The sequence below is a fragment of the Epinephelus moara genome, chromosome 8 (assembly GCF_006386435.1).
Source record: "Epinephelus moara isolate mb chromosome 8, YSFRI_EMoa_1.0, whole genome shotgun sequence".
Taxonomy (NCBI): Eukaryota; Metazoa; Chordata; class Actinopteri; order Perciformes; family Serranidae; genus Epinephelus; species Epinephelus moara.
This window is the reverse complement of record NC_065513.1, coordinates 12673600-12695183: the sequence shown is the minus strand read 5'-3', so window position 1 is coordinate 12695183 and position 21584 is coordinate 12673600. Positions and strand designations below refer to the sequence as shown.

The 21584-nt window shown below is 42.6% G+C and overlaps 1 protein-coding gene across 4 annotated transcripts in view; it reads right to left on the bottom strand.

Moving 5' to 3' along the window:
* Positions 1–354: 354 nt before the first annotated feature.
* The window catches only part of fgfr1a (fibroblast growth factor receptor 1a), a 33084-nt gene continuing 11854 nt past the window's right edge, over positions 355–21584 (bottom strand). Inside the window, exons 3-18 of one of the 4 annotated variants that reach the window (XM_050050776.1) lie at positions 20464–20706; positions 19945–20034; positions 16510–16682; positions 13673–13796; positions 12550–12740; positions 12131–12281; positions 8252–8448; positions 7249–7394; positions 6793–6914; positions 6180–6290; positions 5241–5431; positions 4924–5046; positions 4763–4833; positions 4520–4657; positions 1804–1909; positions 355–1710 (exon numbers count right to left, since the gene is read on the bottom strand). In XM_050050776.1, the coding sequence (XP_049906733.1) occupies positions 1534–1710; positions 1804–1909; positions 4520–4657; positions 4763–4833; positions 4924–5046; positions 5241–5431; positions 6180–6290; positions 6793–6914; positions 7249–7394; positions 8252–8448; positions 12131–12281; positions 12550–12740; positions 13673–13796; positions 16510–16682; positions 19945–20034; positions 20464–20706 (2354 nt within the window). In that variant the 3' untranslated portion in view covers positions 355–1533. Of the gene's footprint in view, positions 1711–1803; positions 1910–4519; positions 4658–4762; positions 4834–4923; positions 5047–5240; positions 5432–6179; positions 6291–6792; positions 6915–7248; positions 7395–8251; positions 8449–11219; positions 11365–12130; positions 12282–12549; positions 12741–13672; positions 13797–16509; positions 16683–19944; positions 20035–20463; positions 20707–21584 lie in introns of all 4 variants that reach the window. The other 3 variants (XM_050050777.1, XM_050050778.1, XM_050050779.1) reach the window with 3 other exon arrangements.

Below are 21584 nucleotides of genomic sequence, written 5' to 3'. Positions count from 1 at the left end.
TGCAGTCCAGGTGATGCATCAGCCAATGGCAGGAAGCCAGAGCCAGACACAGGCATCAAGGTTGGTGTAGTTGATGGATGGAAGTGTAGCACCAGCACTTGCCAAGCCATTCCCACACCCATAAATTACATGTTTACTGCCGGCTGTGGCTTTCTGCGCTCGCCAACATTTCTTCTCATGTCAGCAGCACATTATCATATCTAATCAGGCCCCAGCAACCCGTGTTAAATGGGTGGGAGATTGAAGTGGCCGTTGTTCCATCTCTGTAAACATGATTTACATCACAAACATGAAGTTCTCGATATTTATTGACCCGTTTATGGAGTCGAGTTCAAACTCTGAAAGCTTCAGCGGTTTGTTTTTCGATACCATTTTATTTAATGTAATCCTTTTACGATGACATACGTGTTCTGCAACCCTTCATCAGAAGTTATAAGCAGCAAATGTAACTCCTGTTTAAGCATTTACAGTAGAAGATAAGTTCATCACATGGAAGGCATGCACAGTGGAAGTGCATGATGTTGTCTGAAGCAAATTACTCTGGATTTCAACAAGCATGGCGGACAACCAGGAATATTTACAGTTGTGACCATCCTTGCAGTAAATGAACAATCTTGAGTGAGACAAGATAAAATTTTCTACACACATACATCATACACACATGCACACTCACACACACAGACACACACACACAACAAATATTTTCATAAATCTATCTCTTCTGGTGGACAAAATCCCCAAACACTGAGTTACACTGTATTGCAGGTTGAGTCATGAAAAGCACTTACTGTTAAAAAATAGAAAACCTGATATATATTTTCCATCGATGATTATGCGGTAAATTTAGGGGAATCAAAGCTGTGATACAGCTAAAAAACTGGCCATGTAATCCTCAGCAATTTAAAGATCATGTAACAACTGCCCCTACAGACTATATTAAAAAAATGAATCAAACAAAAGCATCCTTGTACAAAAGAAAATAAATCAATTATGGTAATAAAAATAAGAGTACAATGTAAATATATATTCATATTTATAATTTTCTAACTGTATTTACAAGAAGATAGTGAATGATGCAGAGGACCACGGTGCTGCATGTCCCTTGGTCGTGTAATCTCTGGATTTGGTCTGAAAAGCAGAATGTTGTCCTTTACTACTGATGGAGGGACAAAAAACAACAAAACAAACAAACAGCTGACATGATCAGTCAGTCCTTTCGATTCTCCTGACCCGTGGAATGCCCAAAGTGGAAAGAAGAGAGGGAGTCTGCTCTTTTTTTCTGACACTGTGACAAACTGCCACTCCCGTTAATACAAAGTGCCCCATAAACATCATCGTCACCGAGAACTGGGAAACGGCTGCACTCCTCAGTCCATGTGATCCAACAAGTTCTACAAGGTGTCTCTCAAAGCTCCTTTCTCACAGAGCACCAGTGTTTTTTTAGCTTCATCTCTGGGAATGTGGGGAAGAGTCCAACCCCATGAGGCAGGGAGCAGAGGAAATGTCAATGTTTGTCTGAATGGAGATGAGGTATCAGCGTTTCTTAATGGCTGCCCCGTTGGAGTGGGGAGGGAACTTTGGCAGGCAGGGCTCCTCAGCTCCAGCGTCGTGGGAGAAGACCGAGTCCTCGCCCGAGGAACAGGTGGAGCTGCGGGTGTCCGGGTAGCTGGGGGAATATTGGTCCAGAGGCACTGACAGCTCCAAATACTCCTGTAGGCAACAAAGGGAGGGGGAAAAATATTCATTTCACTTTCAAAAAGACATTTCTGCTTCTTCTTATATGATGAGGAGAGAAGGACTGACCTGGTTGGATGTCATGGCCAGGCAGCGATCTAAGTCCTCTACCAGCTGTTTGAATGTGGGTCTCTGAGAGGGCACAGCATGCCAGCAGTCCCTCATCATCATATACCTGCAGAGATCAAGAGATTGCCTTTAACATCCTACAATCCTAAAAAAAAAATCTAACATTCAAGGTATACTATGCAGGAGTTTTACTTTCGTTAGGTATATTCTTCGCTGTGTCTAAAATTTTCGTAGCTTCCTCTCACAACATGTTGCTTACAGTCCGGCACCTTGTTGCTACCTTTTTATAAAGTTCCCAGGGTCTCTGCTAGGGATGTCAGCTCAGTTCATTTTGCTTTTGATAGCCTGACAGTCATTAACCAGTAACTAAGCTATAATTTTTTTTAGAAAACCAAACAACCAACCAAACAAAAAAAAAAGAAGATGTGAAATACAAGAGGCCTTTCAGTTTGGTGCTCCTTTGGCTTAATGGGTTTTGGCACTGTGTTTCAAAGTGTCATCCATTTAGAGCTTGTGAAATTTTAATGTTCTGTGATGCAAGTGTCTTGCCTTTTATTTTTGTGTTAACACGCAGAAACATAGTACCCACTACCCAACCCCCAGTCTCCACTGTTAAGCTAGCTTCGGACACTCTGCACTGTGCACCACCTGGGTTGGGTGGAAGCTAGCTTGCAATGCCGCTCATTTATGATTACCACTGGTAACACCATCCCCGTGATGGGATTGGTTGCTGGGGAAACATAGGAGCCACCCTCCTGCCTCCCCGGTGAGTAAGCAGCCTTATTTTGAGCTGCAAAACCCCTTTGGCATTGTTAATGTTAGCACCACTAGCCATGCTAATACTGCTAACAGTGCTAACAGAGCTAATGCTAAATGGCGTTACACTCACTAGAGAGACCTGTGGGGAGACCTGTGGGGAGACCAGAGACTGAGCACAATGTTTCCACAGCAACGCTGTTAGGTCAGTTACGTGTAATCATAGCCAAATGAACAGAACCAATAGCGAACTCCAACCAGATCCAGTTGGTGCACAGTGCAGTAAACTGAGGATGTGCAAAATTAACCTACAGACAGACATGCGTAACCGGTCAAAAGTAGTCTCAGCAGTTAACCAATTACCAGTTAAAGCGCAACGTGATTTTATCAAGTAGGACATGCTCCTGGATCAACATCCCACATCGCATTCCAGGACCAACAATGCAATCAAACAATCAGTCCTCTGACATCATCAGTGTGCTGCTTCTGTGCTTATTTCAAAATTCCTTTGTGGTTTTTCAGAGCTAAGATAGTTTTCCAAATTGAGGTTAATACAATTAAACAAAATCCTCAATAACACAGAACAGAATCCATGTAAGCTACTACATGTTAGCGAGTTAGCTTGCTAACTAGGAAGGCTATGCTAATGCGTAAACTTGCCGATATGCCAGATTATTAGCAAATTAGCTTGTTTACTAGGTAGGCTATGCTAACAAGTACGCTTACCAATAGGCTAAATTATTGTTCAGTAACATTAAGAGTAAGGATAATGTCATTCTCTAGTTGCAAAGACCGGTGAGGGACACATTTGACACATTGAACAATATTGTAGCCTGTTGGCAAGCATACTTGCTAACCCTGCAGTAGCTTACATTGTATTAACTCCAATTTGGAAAACTAGCTTAGTTCTGAAGAAGCACAAAGGAATTTTGAAAGAAGCGCAGCAGTAAACTGATGATGTCAGAGGGCTGTGATCTACTGTGTGGTAAGTGATAAGCGGGAGTCTACACATTGTGTTTTAGGGAAAATCTTGCATAGTATACCTTTAAAATTTAAATGTTAAATTATTGTGAGGAGTGGTCAGAAACCTGACATACAGCTGTAGCTGGAAGGTGACAGTCTAAAAGACAGTGATGAACAATATGTTCCATTTGGAGCTCACTAAACCTGTGAGCATTTCATTTTATTGGTCGTCATACAAACAATGGTCGGTTTCATTATTACGTTGCTAAGCACCTGGAATTTTTCTGATATACAACAACATGGGTAATGTAAATATTAATACCAACTGTTTGGGCCAAGCATGAGACACAGCAGCGACTGGGCTTTTTACGAGCGTTGCAGATTGTTGGTCATTTTCAAAATTACTTTCTTTTTGAAATGCCATATACTTGGCTCACTCAATGGCAGGTCAAATTGGAAAAAGATTGTTTCAATCCTGACACACATCCCCTCAAAAGTTACACTATTGATGTAGGCAACATCTGGTTCAGAGTGAGCTTCGTTGTGACCAGGCAGGCTCAAAAACAGAAAACCACAGACAAGACTTATTCAGTTCATCTGCCAGAATGAGAAAGTGGGACACATATTTGGACTCTGTCAGCAATATATTTGCAACTCTGTAACCATCACTCACTGGAAACTGATCCTCATGACTTCTCCACTGTGATTTCAACAACCAACAACGCAGCTGTGTCAGAATTACAGAGTTGTTTTGATCATGTAGTGACCACAGGCTCATTTAGCAGTGTCAAGTGTACTTAAAAACTTATTATTTCACAATAAAATATCTTTTTAAGGATAATTACAATGCATCTGATCATGCTGTGCCATTTAATATTCCCCTATTAGCTTTACCTTACCAAATAAGGAAATGTTGGAAAAGAGATATTAAAAGCTCAAGCAGTAACAAAAGAGTCTGAGGAACATGTTTGATTTTGTTAGTGTAATGTTTCCTTACAGCTCATGAGTGCATGTTGAGGGTTTGTCCATACGGTGACCTTCCTTCAGCAGCTTGAACAGCTCTTCCACTGGGACTCCGGGATACGGAGAGCCCCCCAGGGTGAATATCTCCCAAAGCAGCACCCCAAATGACCAGCTGCAGACAGAAACAGACAGGAGCGTCTACATTTTCTGCACGACTAAGTGTTTTCTCACATTCCACTGAGAGTGAGATGGAAAAGTGAAGGCACGTGATACTCACACATCACTTTGGTGTGTGTATATCCGGTCAAACAGAGCCTCGGGAGCCATCCACTTGACTGGTAAACGACCCTACGGAAAAGATATGTATGTTATGGCTTTCTACAGTATTAAGAGTTGTTTCATGGGCCCATTGTTTAACAAATGATAACAAATACTCACATTGGTGGTCTTCTTATAGTAATCAATGTGATGGATATCTCTTGCCAAGCCGAAGTCGGCTATTTTCATCACGTTGTCCTCTGTTACCAAAACATTGCGAGCAGCAAGATCTCTGTGGATGCACTGCACAAATAAAAACAGACATTACTAAAACTGAGCCAAAGTCCTCAGAATCAGTGTTTTAAAGACAAAGCCTAAAGCATTGAGAATATTTTCTGTTCAAAGTCATATACATTTTCATAGAAAGGTGTTTCTCCAACTGATTCTGTAAATTTAATGTGGAAGGCTGAGAATGGCTTGTTATACTGTGTGGTTACCTTTTTGGAGGCCAAATACTCCATTCCTCGGGCCACTTGGTAAGCACAGGACACCAAGTCTTTGATGGACATGTTCTCCACGGGAACCTGGTCTGGGTTGTAGCAGTACTCCATGCCCGGTGGGCGCCGAGCTCGCAAGTACTCCCGCAAGTTCCCCTTGGATGCATACTCTACTATCACATACAGAGGACCTAAAACAATTGGAAGAAAAGCAACAATAAATCACCACGAAATGAGGCCATGTAACATTTTAGAATAGAGATGATAGCAGCAGTAAAGAAATGATCATACAGGGAAGCTAAGTAATCTCTCCAGTGGGAGTGGCAGTATTCACAGCACATCATAAAATACTTCAAACTGAAATCTGTGGCTGATGGTAAGGCAAAAGTAAAGCCCACAAAGTCATCAAGATCATTTGGCTTTCTACCCTTTGTGAGTGAAAATGTGTAAGATCGAATAGTTTCAGATCCCAGAGTTCTAGGTACGTAAATGAATATAACTGCAGTTATTGGCAGATGTCATAAATGCTTTGAGATCAAGAGATTGATGCAATTTAGTTACTCAATATACAAGCCAGTGTTTAAAACAGTTAATTAAGTGAACAAAGAGCTTTGTGGTTCAGAGTGGAAGCAACAGAGCTTTGAGCACTGCAGGGTCATTCAAGGTTAGTCTACTTTAGCTTTTCGTCAGGGATGATTGGAGGGAAATGGCAGCAGCCGTGGTTGATTCAAACTGCGAGCTCGGAAGCTGGTGTCAGAATCATTTACTCATGCTGTTCTACACATCTCTTAAAGTAAGGTTCATGGTTATCTGAGGGACAATGATGTGTGTGTGTGTGTGTGTGTGTGTGTGTGTGTGTGTGTGTGTGTGTGTGTGTGTTGGCCTGAGCAGGCCAGGGCAGGGCAGGTCAGTAGCAGACCCCTGACTGTCTGGTCCTACCATCCTGTGTGCAGGCTCCCAGCAGATTAATGATGTTCTTGTGCTTCCCAATGATCTTCATCATCTCCATCTCCGAAATCAGGTCTGACAGGTCTTTCTCTGTGGCGTCAGCTGGAGGGGAAGAGAAATAAATCATATTAGGGCAATTAGTAGATGTTCTGTTAGGGGAACGGGCCCAAAAATGCCTCACAATAATCACCCTGCAAGGTATATACATCAACATTGCTGTTCTTATGGAGTTAGGCTGGAGTTTGTCTTGGTAAATGCTCCCTGGGGAAGGCACTTAAAGTAGGAGACAATAAATGCTACTTTCCCTACATCCTCACTCCTCGGTGCAGTTTAATGAACAGTTTTATATGGGATGTCAAGGGCTCTCATAAATTTTTACTCTACTCTCCCATTTGCACAGTGGCTGGGATCCAAAGGCAGATGTCTCTTAGTATCCGTTCACAGTTTTGGTGTTTTTCTCCTCCCTGGAGTTTCTGTAAAATCTCCTACACTGAAGAGCCATCCACTCTTCAAATCCATGACATATTCCAGCAGATCTCATCAATTCAGTACCAATCTGTCCAAGTCTACAATATACCCACACAACTGAGAACAGCTGACTTACATTTCAACATTTTGACTGCAACTTTGGTCACACGGTTTGGCTTCTCTTTGTCGAGACCAAGCGCCTCTCCCATCACCACCTGACCGAAACAGCCTTCACCCAGCGGCTTCCCAAGAACGAGTCTGTGAGGAGGTAAAGACACACGAGACAGTCATTAACAGTCAGTGAGGTTCAACTCCAAATCTGTATTATTTGTGTGAAGTTTGGCCCTTCATTTTTTAAGCTTTTAGATGCTCTGCTTTTGAGGTTTAGTAAGTTTTACACAGATTGCTGCAGTTTCAGTGTCTTGCACAAGGGCAGCACAACATATTTTTTGAGAAGAGTGAGAAAAACTTTCCCCTTCCTCCTTGTGCAGCTGGTTCCTGTCCCAGCTGACTGTTTTAAACCAATAACTTTCCTCTCAGAAGGTCATTTTTCTAGCCTTGAGGCTGTCTGAGTGTTTAATCCACAACATACCTGTCCCGGGGAAGCTCCCAGCGGGGATCCTGGGGCAGTTCATATTCTGACACCCCTGACAGCATTGGAGAACCGCTGGAAGAGAGGCGGGACGGACGAACCAGCATCACTCCAGAGTGGATGGAGGAGCTAGAGTCCACAGACACCTGAGGAAAAGAACACTGACATTACTCCCCTCATAGTGGAACAGACACCAGTAGCAAGAAATAATTTAGTCAACAGTGACCGAAAGAATATGAAAAATAGAGTAGTTTATAAATTCCACCATGTAGAAACCATGCAAACCACTCAGATGTACCATACCCATGGAGGAGAAATACTCCTCAAATACTCATATGCCACATTTCCACAGCATGGTACAGAACAGCTCTACTCAACTCAACTCAACTAACTCTTTTTTGCTTTTCCATCAGCAAAAGTTGTGCATAGTACCTGGTACTGTTTTTTGCCACCACCTTCATTGAGGTTCCAAGTGAGCCGAGGGGATACTAGAAGCTGGAATTAAAACACTGCAGACCACTGATTGGTCAGACAGAACCGTCATTTAAACAACACAGGACATCCTGCACAAACCTGCCATTTTATATAGCCAACCTACCATCAATAGCAACTGCAATATTTTTATTCACTCCACCAAGTTTTTAAAATAAGGCATACAGCTGGCAAAACTATGACGTACACAATGCTGTACAATTGAGAGAGTGCAGACGTAATGTCATGGCAATCGGCTGAGAATCCTGTCTACCAACAGTGAGTTGAGTCGAGCCATACCATGCAGTGGAAATGCAGCAATACTTACCTGATGTACAGGATCTCAAGGAGCTACAATGAACCTGAAAGCTCTTTGAATGCATGCTTTTAGGTTTCTGTTAGCATAAACAAACTCTGTAAATGTACAGATGAGCCAAAGAGTTTTAAAATTATGACTTAACAAATGGAATGTGGAAAGAGAGAGAGAGGAGATAAAGAAGGTATAAATTTTCCAAACCCCCTATCTACTTTCTGTTACCTGTCTGCGCAGCGGGATGCTTTTGGCCAGCTTGTGGACAGCCAGTTGACTATTGAAGTCACTCTTCTTTGAGGAGGTGCGAATCTTGACAATAATCGCAATGGCAATCATGACAGCGATGAAGAAGAAGCCCACACAGTAGATGACCACCTCCAGGTAGGTGTGGCTGGCTGGAGGGTAGTGCGGGACAGCTACAAAGTGGGGAGGAACGCAGGGTGATAGGGAGCAGGGAGGGGTGGTCAGCTGTCATCCATGAAACCAAACTACCACAGATCTGACTTTATATTCCCAATCACACCAAACATACTCATGCTTTCAAGTACACAGATGACACACATAAAGCAAACTCACCACCCAAGCACACACACACACACACACACAAACACACAGCTGCACTGTCTAAAAATCAGAACCTTTGACAGAGACAGGACAAAAACTTGTAGCACAAATATCACTTTGTTGAAGCATTGTGTTTCACACTACATATTTTTCTAATATGAGAAGTGGGCATAGTCTCATGAGTCACTGAGAAACAATTTGGACAACCCAAGTGAATCAAATTCACTGTAACAAAAGCTAAGACATCGTTTGATCCAGTTAATCCATTTTTTCTTAACATAAACACAAATATGTTTGTTAACGGACTGTAACTGATGTATAAGAGTGTAACAGTGTGCAAAGGATCTGACTTTTATACAGCATATCAACACTTCACACACAATGTTTCAACACATCATTTCCACTTCATCAAATAGCCTAACTTATATTTCATGTCTACTTGTAGGTCTAAAAGCAGCATACCACAAAGCATGAGCTCAATACAGTAGTTTAACTGCTTGACTTGATAAATTAAATATCCAATTCTGACTCTATTTGTGATGCAATTTTAAACGAGTTGTGTGTTGGTGCTGGTAATACAATGTTTTATTTCTTTTTTCTTTTAAGAAAATAACAATAATGTGTTTTATTGGGAAAAAAATGCAAGCACTTGAAAAGAAACTGTCCAATTCAGATCTTGTTTTTTTCCTCCCATTCAGTGAAATCACCAACGTTTATTCATACCAGATCTAGGGGTGTAATGGATTCCATACTCAGTGAATAAGAGCTCGGTGCATACCTTGGCTTGGGATGTGGCTTTGTGTGCAGGAGCTAGATCTCACAAATCAGTTTCAAATACTTTCCTTGTTCATACATAAGTCTACCTACAGCATTAAATCCTGTTGAGGTCATTAATGATAAAGTTAACTGTTTTGTCTTTGTTCCATTGAAGTTTATCCAAAGTCTTTAAAATAGATACAACTGCTGTCATTCCTGTCTGGTGCATTGCTAAAAACACCTCTGAATGAATGAACATCTTATGAAGATCTTAATCTCACTTTTTTTTCAATGTACAATTTTATTTATTTTAAAGATATACTATGCAGGATTTGTCGAAGAAACAATGTACAGACTCATACATCCCTTTCAATCATCACTCTGCCCTCTGCCTGTATTTTCTTATTTCTCTCTTATTTTGCTGTGTTTGTGATGTTACTGGCGGCCCCCCCAGCCAATAACAAGTCGCAGGTAAGGCGGAGACTTTATGGTAGTGATCAGGTAGTAGCAGCACGCATCCAAAAGGAAGCTACAAAAACTGCAAAGACAACACAGAACAAACTCAAAAATAGCGAGGCGAAACACCAAACGGACAAAGCTCATTCCAAAATTAGAGTGAATCTGTGGCTGACTTTCACTTTTGCCTGTGAGCACTAAAGAAGAGGATGGAGATCGACGCGAGTTGGCCAACTTTCTATTAGACAAGTAGGTACCGGCCGTTATCTTAGCTATCTTGCTAAAGTATCCGTTTTTCCATGACAACAAATGTAATGTTCCTACAACACTACAGTAACTTGCAGTGTATGTACAACCAATTTAGGTGGGGCCAAGTTTGAATGTTGTGTTTACAAATAGTAAGTAACATTTCCCACATAGTATATCTTTAACAACATCTTTACTTACTTAGCCAGGAATAGACGTAAATTCTAGATTTATTCTAGCTGTTGCTTTTTCAGAGCTTTTGAATTTAAATCTCAGACGCACATTTGCAATCATAATACATCTCCAACCACAGGAAATATTTCCACTGAAAAATACAAGATATAGGATTGTGTTGCCTTTTGTCAGTGGGACATTATCCTATGCAACTAAGTTGTGCTGAGAGCACGACATAACTACAAAATACATCCCAAACCAAGGGTGCCATACCGACTGAAGTGTACCGTTACACCCCTAACCAACACCAGCAACACAAGTGAGCTGCACTTGTGTGAAGAGGCTGACTGACAAGCAGCTTGATAATTGGACATATGCCCATTCCAACCCTCAGGAATGAGACACATCCACTACAGCGAGCCAATTATCAAAGCCAGCTGCTGTGCTCACAGCAGGAAATGACATCAGGAATACATGTCATTTGTAGCGCTTGTCAGAGAAAATCAGCTTTACACCAAATCAAATGCAAACACCAGTTAAAGAGCAGAACGGTAGAGACAGTTCAAAGTGAAATCTGATCAAAGCTGCCAAACAACCCCTCTAGAAATGTGAAGTTCTACCTGGCAGAGACCATTAAGTATACTTCTATTTGGTCTTGTTTTTTAAAATACTACTGGCCCGTTTCTATATGTTGATTTCTTTTTCATGGTAGAACAAGTAGCAGTTGTTTGGCATTCGCAGATTTCATTTAAGAAACTGAGCATGGCACATGCTCTCCCATCTAGAGAGTTTAGATGGAGCAGGAGCCATGCTGAGGACAGAGAGAGGAGGAGTTTTAGTACTTGTAACTCGCCCTGGCTTCCTCTCACATTTTTCTACAGAACTAGAGTCACACAAGACCCTTTTCTGGCAAATGTGAGGGTGGATAGCCAGGCTGGAGTTGGAAATAGGAAAAAATGGAAATACAGGAGAGAGACAGAACCACTGATACCTTCAAAAACGGTCAACCATGCAGAGTGATGAGAGAACCCGATAGAATTGCCCGCCAAGCAGGTGTACTCCCCAGCGTCATCAAAAGACACATTTCTCAGTTGGAGGACTTCCATTTCCTTGTCCGTGGTGTTAAGGCCAGCGGTCTAGAAAATAACAAAGGAAGCAGACCCAACAAGAGGCCCAAGAGGGGAAAGGGAACCATGAGTAAAGGATTCTGAAAGAGAAAAGGGATGGAGGAGTGTTCTCCCCCTCGATCCAACACCATCTGCCCAAAAAGTACCACCAAGAGCCCCCGCAGAGGACTCCAGTATCTGTTAGTGGAGGAGCTGGTTAGGTTGACTCTGAGCTGCTGAACCCCACAATGGGCCACCCCATCACCACGTCAAATACCTCAGCCTCATCTCCACATGCAAGAGATGGGCAACATGGAAAACTCCACAGCAGAACAGGGCACACTCAGACTCACACTTCTGCTAACTATGTGAGCATGAGACAAACAACAGGAGGTCTGTGAAACATAGGTGAGCAGAGGAGGACAGCTGGAAAAAAACAAAGGGGAGAGAGAGCCCATGAGCCGTACACAGAGGACTTTGAAGGGCAAGGGAGCGAGAGTAATAGAAGAAGATGGCAAGAGAGGCCCTTATTAGGAGGGCACAGCACAGGCATGGGGCAGGAATGAGAACGGGTCCAACATAAACCTGAGACTAAACACTTTCAACTGTTCTGCTGGGAATTTTCCATAGCGTCATTTACAGTCAGGAGCACTGAGGCAGGAGAGAGGGAGGGAGAGACGGAGGGAGGGAGGAGAGAAACAGCTGAGGTTGTCTCGAGTTATACGGCCCTAGTTTTTCCAGGTGGTCCTAGAAGCGCCTCCACTGTGTCGTCCCTGTACTGCTGCGTGGTGGTTACCTGTGGGCTCATATCTGGTGACAGTCAGCCAGGCCGACTGATTGGCCTCTCCTATATAATTGGACACTTTACATATATACTCTCCGCTCTCCTCCTCAGTCACATTGTAGAGGGTCAGCACCTGAGCGTCCGAGCTATTGACCCCAGAATGCTGGAAATAAAGACATGTCATGTGCAGCATAGACAAAAAGTAGCAGACACAAAATCAAATTTAGGTACAGCTGTTTTGGATTTGTTTAGGTTATGTTCAAGTTAGCCAGATAAAATTCATAAACTGCAAAGGATGCACACTTTTACAGACAGTACCAGTATCTAAGAAGATAATATCTAACATAAATTCCTTCATTTTCATATTTAGCGTTAGAAAAACATAGTTTAACTGGCTTGTTGCTGCAGGATTGGTCAGAGAGAGCTCCTACCTTGAGGACACGGACATACGGTAAACCATCAGGACCAACTCGACTCCCGTTGAGCTCAATGTGCTTCAGCCACTGGATATGAGGCTGAGGGTCGCTGAACACCTTGCACTCAAATTCCACGTCGCTTCCCACCACTGCGGTGCGGTTAGCTGGAAGGCCAGCCTGCAAGATTGGCCTGTGGGGAGAGCGCTCTGCAACACAAGCGAAACACACACAGACGTTAGTTTTGAAGAAGTTTGGTGAGCAGTGAAGCAACCAGGCATTATTAAAGACAAACACGTGCAATAATTCAAAAGTACACACGGCTGACTGATTTTCAGACACAAGCCAAATAAAACCTCCGTCACGTCAAGGCTTTGTTACTGGAAATGGCCAGGGCAGTTGGCAAACAAGGTCGACTGTATAATTTGATCTGATAGTGTGTAAATTACAGACTATAAATTGTTACATGGAGAATGGAAGCAGCTATTTCCTCAGCTGTGTGCTGCTTGTGTAATTATTACGAGCTGGCCACAATAAGTGGGCAAGCAAGTATCTGATCTGGAGCCGTTACTGAGAAATGAAATGTTCTTACGGCTGCATTTTGTAAGTAATAACTCTCCAAAGTAAACTAACATGCCAAGAATCTGGCACAGTGTCAACTGTCCAGTCTTTTCTGACCAAGACATTCCAGGGCACTTGTGACAAAACTCTCCCTTCACTGAAGCGATACCACTGCTCACCAGGGTCTAGACCTCAACTGAGGTCAGGCGAAGCCCAGGGGACAACAGTGACAGAGGAAGTGGGACTGTGATTTATAGAAGCAGTGGTGTAAGAGCGAGTCACAGGGCAGGTCCCGGAGGAGTAATCACTTTTCTCCTCAACATGGATCCATCACAAGTAAACAGGCTTTATTTATCAAATGGCTGACAAAATGACCCAGTTCACCCTACACGAAGGCCCCAACACTGTGTCCCTGTGCTTTTGTGTTAATGATCACATTTGATTGGTTTATCAGGTGCAGTGGTGTGAGATATTTGTGAAATTGATCCAACATGACTTAAGAGACTCATGAATATATATATATATATATATATATATGAAATGTGATTAAACCATCAACATGAACACAGTAAACACTTACCGACTACATCGAGCTGGTAGGTGTGATTGATGCTGCCATACTGGTTTTCTACCACGCAGGTATAGTTTCCCTTGTCAGAGGGTACTACAGATTCCATGATGATGGTCCAAACATGGTCACGGACCTAAACATTTGGGGGAAAAAACAAAGTTATAGTGGGTGGCATATACAACAGAGCTTGATCATTAAAAATAAAAACCAAACAGTCCAGATAAAACACTCATGGTGAAATATGTAGTATTTGTTAAGCTCAGTTTAGATCAAAGACTCGAAACAAGATGATACCATTTTAGAATGTTGCAGCGGTGTGAACTGGCCCATCTAAGCTTGAATCAAGCCAGCTGATGGTGTCACCTGTTACCCAGCTTATCAAGTCACCAGTGACTGGTTGGCGTAAAGCACATCACCTAATTCGACAGCCAATCAACGTGTAGCAAAGTCAGCTGGTCAAGTCAGTTACAAACTGCCAGCAGACAGCGTGTTCGCTTGCTGTGTTATTCTGTGAAAATGGCCCTCTGTTGCCACCTAGTCCCGGTCTGTCTTATTATTCATCATTCATGCATCCCTGCGGCTGTTGACATGTATGTTGGTTTCTGTCCTTACGATGTGTTGGTGTCGGATGGTGGGTCACTGCTGCTGGCTGCACATGTCACAGACAAATACACATACTCAAAAGCAAACTTACCATCATCACTTCTACCTGAAAAGCTGGAATTTAGAATGGAAATACAGAGTCGCTGCTATGGAGACCATGCACTGTCTCATCTAGCCACTGGGTGTAAACTGGAGTGTTTTCAGAGCTTTGCAGGTGCACTGCAAGTGGTTGCAAGTTTCAACTCGTCTCATAGCTCTTCTTCGGTCTGAACAGGGCTTTAAGCTAATGGCCCAGCTAAATGGCTATGGATTTCTTTACGTACAAAAAAATCTCTCACTGCTGGTCATTGTAGTTCCTGTCCAAGGCACAAATGGTAAGAATAAGCACTTAGTAGCTCTTAATAATTGTGCCACTAGTTCTTAAATTAACAGCTAAAAAGTTTTCCATCAAATTTAACTAACAAAGATGAGGCCAGTAAAGACCTAATCATGGTAACAGAGATGGAGCTTGACTATAATTCTGTGTTTAGCAGCAAAACCTTGACAGAACTCTTGAACATTTCTCCATCTGCTTTCTCCCAATATGAATTGCCATAAATCATTTTCTTTTTAATTTCAAAGCCATGGCTAACAAGGTCAATGATGTGCAATGTGATGATAACAAGATAACACACTACTCCCTCTTCCTGTGACACCACCCAATGTTATAAACACCGGATCTTTATCCTACCTAACAAAGAGCAAAGGAAAACGGGTTCATGTTTTATATACATCTGCCCCAACCTGTCTTATTAGCGCTAACTGATGTCTGGCTCTTTTTTGTCCAAGACATGTTATAGTTTTTCTTCCATAAATCTGCCGAGACCGGCAGTGTGTGATTAACCAATGGACCTCTAAGGCAATGGCAACATCAAACATCCATATACACAGACTGAGCCATACGGTTTCCCTCATTTAGCTAAAAACGTGATGAGGGAGTCCAGCTGCCTGCTGCCAGATGTGTTGTGCTTGGCTTCATATACATGTGGTCTACATTATTCCCTCCCTCCTGCATGTCTCCATGCAGACGATATGAACAATAGAAGCCTGGCCATAAAAGCAAGAGTGTGGGAGGGATGAGAGACGTCCCCGACCGCTGATGCAGACCTTTGCACCTTGACTGAAAAAACAGCAGCCAGATGGTTAAGTGTGCAGCTCGGCTGGGTGGGGGTCTTGGAGGGGGGGGGGCAAAGGGAGCTGGCAGCTGAGAGGAAACTCCTAAATGTGTCCCAGTTGGGGAGGGAGATGGGCTGGGGAAGCACGAGACAAGGCTGGACTGGCCTACACCTTGATGGGAAGAGCAGATGCAAGGAGGGAGGAGGGTTGTTTCTTACTCTGTGAACATGCACTTACATCCCACACCTGTGAGCCAACTGCCACTGAATGTAACTATTCACAGACAAGTCAATGTAAAGGTACATAAAGCACAATATTTACAGCCATCTAATACATAATAACTACGTTACATGTTGGTTGATTAGGTTGTGGATTAATACAATGACACATGGAAAAAAATAGATGGCATTAAAGCCAGAGCAAATCTCAAAAACAGATAAATTATGGTCTCTAAGGGGTCAGGATGCCATTTAGAGTAGATCTGGCCCACACCCTCACCTGCCACACCTCGGTTAAGTAAATCCAAACGCTGGAGTAAACTGTGGAATCAGCTATTATAACCTTGCAGTTTATCAGCAGTTAGCGTCACATTTAAATACAGCTTGCCCGCAATGGGAAGATGTTGACAAAAGGAGTTATCACAGCACACATCATATATCAAAGATACAGTAAGTATCATGATAGATTTACTGCTGCCTGGATGTAATTACAGAAACGACCATGCACTGATACCCATAATGAGGACATTATGGATATCCACCCGTTGATCCAAACGAGTGGCTAGGGTTGCCCACCTGGAGGTATTATTGATATGGCACAGCGTTCCTTTTTGTGGCATAGGGTTTCATCTTGCATTGTTTCTCGGGTCAAATGTGAAAGTTGCCTCTGCTTTTCACTCGCAGGAAGTGTTTCTTACTCCGGGGGGGGGGGGGGGGGGGATCTAATGTGGAGATGAGATCACCGACACATCTCCACTTGTAGTGATTGAGCTTGGAGTTATTCAATAAGAAATGCTATAGTGTAGTGTAGCGTCACTAAGAAGAAGCTGAGGGGGACTAATTTACCCAAAATATTTTTTAATTGTTTACCTTGAAGCCTCCAATGCGATGGTCTCTCTTGAACTCCTTGCCGTTCTTGTACCATTTCAGAGTTGGAGTTGGGTTGCCACTGGCCTGGCATCGAAACTTCACTGTCTTACTGGCTGGAACAGCGTGAAGCTTTTTCTCCATTTTTTCTGGATGAGCCCATTGTGGAGCCATTGCTAAAATGGACAGAAAAAAGCAGATGAGTGACAAATTTTATGTTTGATATAGATGCTAAAACTTCATGTGCATTTTCTAAAACTTAAACTCTTAAACTCTATAACAAATAAAACTAAAGCCCAAAACTTATTTCAAGTGCCCTAAACTCAAGCTCCTTTTTATAGAAGACATTACATAACAACCCCTCTGAGAATCACCACCTTATCTTGGTGGAGGGGTATGCGTGTCCCAGTGACCCTGTGAGCGGTGCTGTTCGGGGCAATAGCTCCTAGAAGGCTCACCCAAAACAAATTGGTCCCACAGGAGGGACCAGACCAAGAGCGGCTCACAGACCCAAGATGAATCTGCCAAGCAGCATCTGATGCACTTCGCCCAGAACAGGGAATTTGGGACCCTCTCCTGGAGCCAGAACCTGGTTGAGCACAGCCCAAAAAAATCTACCTAGACCTATCATTCTGTGGACCCACTACTTGAAGGTATCCCAGGCATCACTTAGTGGCAGGGGTCTGGCAGGGGAGGGACCAGTGCTAGTGTGGGAGGTGGACTGGTACCATCTAGGCATAACTGGCCTAGGGCTAGGGCTGGGCAATATGGAGAGAATTAAGTATCACATTATTTTATAACCAAATACCTTGATAACGATATTGCAACGATATGGTAGGGCTGACTTTTGGTGCTTTCACAAAATATTTAAAAATTAGATTTTTAATAAGTAATCATCAGTAATGTGTATATAATGACTAATGGGGTAATAATAGCACAGCTACAACAGTCTGGTAATTTTAGAAAATTACATCACTTTATGCAGCCTTTAAAAACAGGAAAAGACAACATTAACGATATAATATCCAAAATCTAAGACGATATCTTGTCTTATATCATGACATTAATAAAATTTGATTTATTGTCCAGCCCCCTGCCGGGCCAACCTCTTCGCATAGCACTGTACAAAAGAAATGGATGTAGCCACTGTGACATCACCTATTGGTTTGTAGACTACAGTTTTGAGACCCTGAGTCTGCATTTTGACCGACACCATATTGTTTTATTTTGAGCCAGAAGTGACCATATTTGGATAAGTTAAACTTAAACTTAACTTAAACTTATAAGAGGGTGGCGCTGTGGAGGAGCGAGTAGTGCATCTGACTGAGAACCAACTGACACCATCATGGTAGAGACTTGTGGATCAGAGGGTAGCCAAACCCTACAGTGCACCCTGCTTTATTGTCTATTTTACCCTAGATAGGACCCTAACTTACAAAATGAAACTCATGCTGTATTGAAGAAGACTTGAAACTCGTAACTGAGACCATAAACTCATTGGGAAAATATTTACTGAAGTAATAAATCAAGTGGGAAGTAGGGTCATTTTTGCATAGACTTCTTTTGCCACCAGTGGAGTCGCCCCCTGCCAGCCATTAGAAGAAATGCAGACTTAAGGTATTTCCTCATCAGCTTCACTTTTCAGACCCAGAGACTATGTTTACTTTTTGTCTATGGTCTAGAACCCAACTCCTGAAGAGGGGCTCGACTCGCTCCATCGCTTGAGTTGCCCTAGGTAAGAGGAGCTGGATGGGTGCGGGAGTTCATACAAGCCCGGCTAAGAACCACTGACTTTGTGGTCATATCATCAGCCTGCCTTGGACACTTGGCTAGTGACTGAAGGAATGAAACTGCAGATGTGGCCAAAATGGGTTTCAAACCTAGGGTGGCTAGGCTTCTCCTTTGAGATAGGGTAAGGGGTAAGGAGCAATGAGCAATGTCTGGACTACCTTGCTAACATGCAATTTATGGTTCTGCGTTGAATTGACGCATAGGTTACAAATGTACGTAACCTACAACGTAGCCTGAAGTGCACCTCCCCAGAATTGTAACTACACGTTGCAGTGATGCAGACCTCCGCTCTGTCGCTGTATAGGCACACCATTTCCCTGACAGTAAAGCCTCTACTAAAATAGCATTTCAAGGCTTGTGTGTGACTTATCCTTCAGGGATTTATACTTCGGGATTTATCCAGGTTTCATATGAGAAGAGGGAAAGATCGCCGGCCGCTAGGCTAATCAATACAATGTAAAATGCCATAGGCTTATGCTAATAGTATGTTGTATTTGTTTAAAAAACGTGTGTAGTACAGGACAGTTGTTTTGTCTGTGAACCTTGTAAGTTGTTCTGGAGCCAAACTTTGTGCCGTTACCTTTGTTAAATGTTGCTGTTGTCCCTGGTTTTATATGAGAAGAAGAAAAGGTTGCTAGCTGCTAGGCTAATTTATACAATGTAAAATGCCATAGGCTTGCGCTAATAACGTTAGCATGTTGTATTTGTGGGGAAAATGTGTCCAGAGTAACACAAGTGTTTGTCTGTGAATGCTGCGAGTTGTAGTGAAGCCAATTTGTGTACTTGTGTTTGAAATCATCTCTATTAAGCCATGTTCAATGTGTGTTTTGGGTGTGTTTTGAATCAACTAAACTTAATAGCACTTCACAGAAACCTCTGCCACCGACTAGTGTTTTGGAGGTGTAACTGCAGAGTGACACAGACACACCACCGCAGAAGTAAAAAATGCTCACAACAGCATAGGCGACGTGCGTAGGCTACGTGCATAGGGTCACACATGACCATAAATCCCTTTTTAGCCTGCTGCCACCACTACGCAGCCTTGTTTAAGCAGCAGAAAATGGCTGGCTGGATGGATTACATAATGTATGCTCTCCCAAAAACAAGGTCTCTAAATTATAGTCACAGAGCTTGGCAGTGCTGGATGGGTAAGGACCTTAAGTTTTTTCTTTAATAAAAGGAAAATCGCTGCTTCAAAACTGCCTCAGTTAAGTCAAGTCATGTTGTGTACTTTTCAGGGAGAAATAAAGCTCTGGGAGTCAGAGTACAGACTCAAGGTCAGCATGCTTGGCAGTTGCTGGATTCTTTGTGGGCACAGTGGGCAGTAGAAGCCAGATGATGAAGCCTGAGTGTCTTAATTACTCTATAGACAAATTGAAAAACATCTAACGTTAACCACAGTTAGTCACCGCAGGGACATTCTTCATGTAAAAGCTGTCACTGAGGTGGTGAAAACCCTCTGATTCAGAGTGAAATCACTCACCCAAGTGTGACCCACATACACACGGCAGACCCATAATTGAATCATAAAGCTTTCAAATCACTGGCCATTCATGACAATTACTCATAGCCCTGTGACTCTGGGCAAGCGGGTAATGACCATTTGTTACAGTAGCATTAGTAACTTAAAGGGATCAGCACACTTACGCAGCAGTTTTTGACTGCCCAACAGTTTGGCTTCCTCTGACGACGACTCCTCATCCTCATCATCATCCTCAGAGGAGGCCAGAGTATCAACTAATGAAACAGAAAGAACAGAATGGAAAATTGTGAAGCCAAAGACAAATCCATTTATGCTGTTCTACACAGTATTTTGACAGTTATACAAAATGTAGGAAAGAAATTAAAAACAGCACATCTCAGTGTCTTTTTCTTCAAGTGTGGGCACAATCTTTGAGAATGTACAGACACAATGAAGACAAAGTCCAGTACATGCAGTATGTACATTAATTGATGAACAGACTGTAGTACTGGATACACATTTCCATGCCTCTCCTCCAGCAACTTTGTTTTTGTGACAGAAACATTTTGATGCCATTTCATGACCACTGTCTCAAATATTTACTTTTACAGTCAAAGAATGCGGCTATTCAGTGACAAAAAACCCCCAAAGAATAAAACCACTAAGGCTGCTCTAATTCATCTGCACGGTTTCTGTAAGTTTACCTGTGACATTGAAGTAATCGCTGTGGTTGCCAAAGGTGGTGCAGGCGTACAGACCAGAGTCTGTCAGCTCCACAGTCTCGATCTCCAGCTGGCCGTTGCGGATGTGTGTGTGTTCTCCATCCACCACTGCCACATGGTCTTTGGTCCAGTTAACAGCATGGAGGGAGTCTTTTGCAGAGCAACTCAGATCCAGACGATCCCCAAGATAGAGTGTGAACAGCTCTGCTTGCGTTTCTACAGAGACTAACAAGGAAAAGTGGGTTACTTAAGTTTAAGTTTAAGTTTATTTACTTTATTAATCCCCCTGAGGAGAAATTCGTAACACTTTATTTAGCTTTAGGTAATTATAAACACAATAATGGCTTCATAAGCTCACAGAAAAGCTTATATTTATGGCACAAACTAACTATAAGATAATTATGTCATTCCCAATAGGATAACCAGTTGACTGAATAAATAGTAGCTGACAAGGTACAGCGTGTCTAAAATATTCAATGAGCTCTCACAGAAAATGGGGCCGTATATGTACTGTAGACACAGCAAAAGTACTTCAATCATAAAACAGGGTCCAAGAGACAGCAGAAAAGTCCTTCCTTGATTTTCTCCCGGCAAACCGGCTGCCTCACCTCACCCTCAAATTAAATCATATCCCAAATTAGTTAAGGCCCTTTCGTCAGGCAGGAGAGGAGCTACTTGGGAAAGGAAGGTGAAATTCAATTAGAGGATTGAAGAGAAGGGAGGCGTCACGGAGCGAGACACCTGAGCCCCCCTGTTCTAAATGACTACATAGTCCGCAAGGGGGAGGGGGTAACCCAATTATGCTGACACGTTGTCCATCACAATAGTGTTGTTTGTCTAGTTACAAAAGGTAAAGATCGTCACTAGCCAACTTGCTTGACATTCTTGCTCTTGGATCACACATCCATGCCAAAAAGGCACACGAGGTACAATATTCCAATTAAGTAGATCGCTGATTTTGTGGCCATTAGGGCTGCAACTAACTATAATTTTCAGTATCTACTCATGTGCTGATTTTTTTTCTCAAATTAGTTAACTATAAAATATTAGTAAAACTTTGTGAAAAAACAACAATTTCCCAGAGCCCAAAATTACCTCTTCAT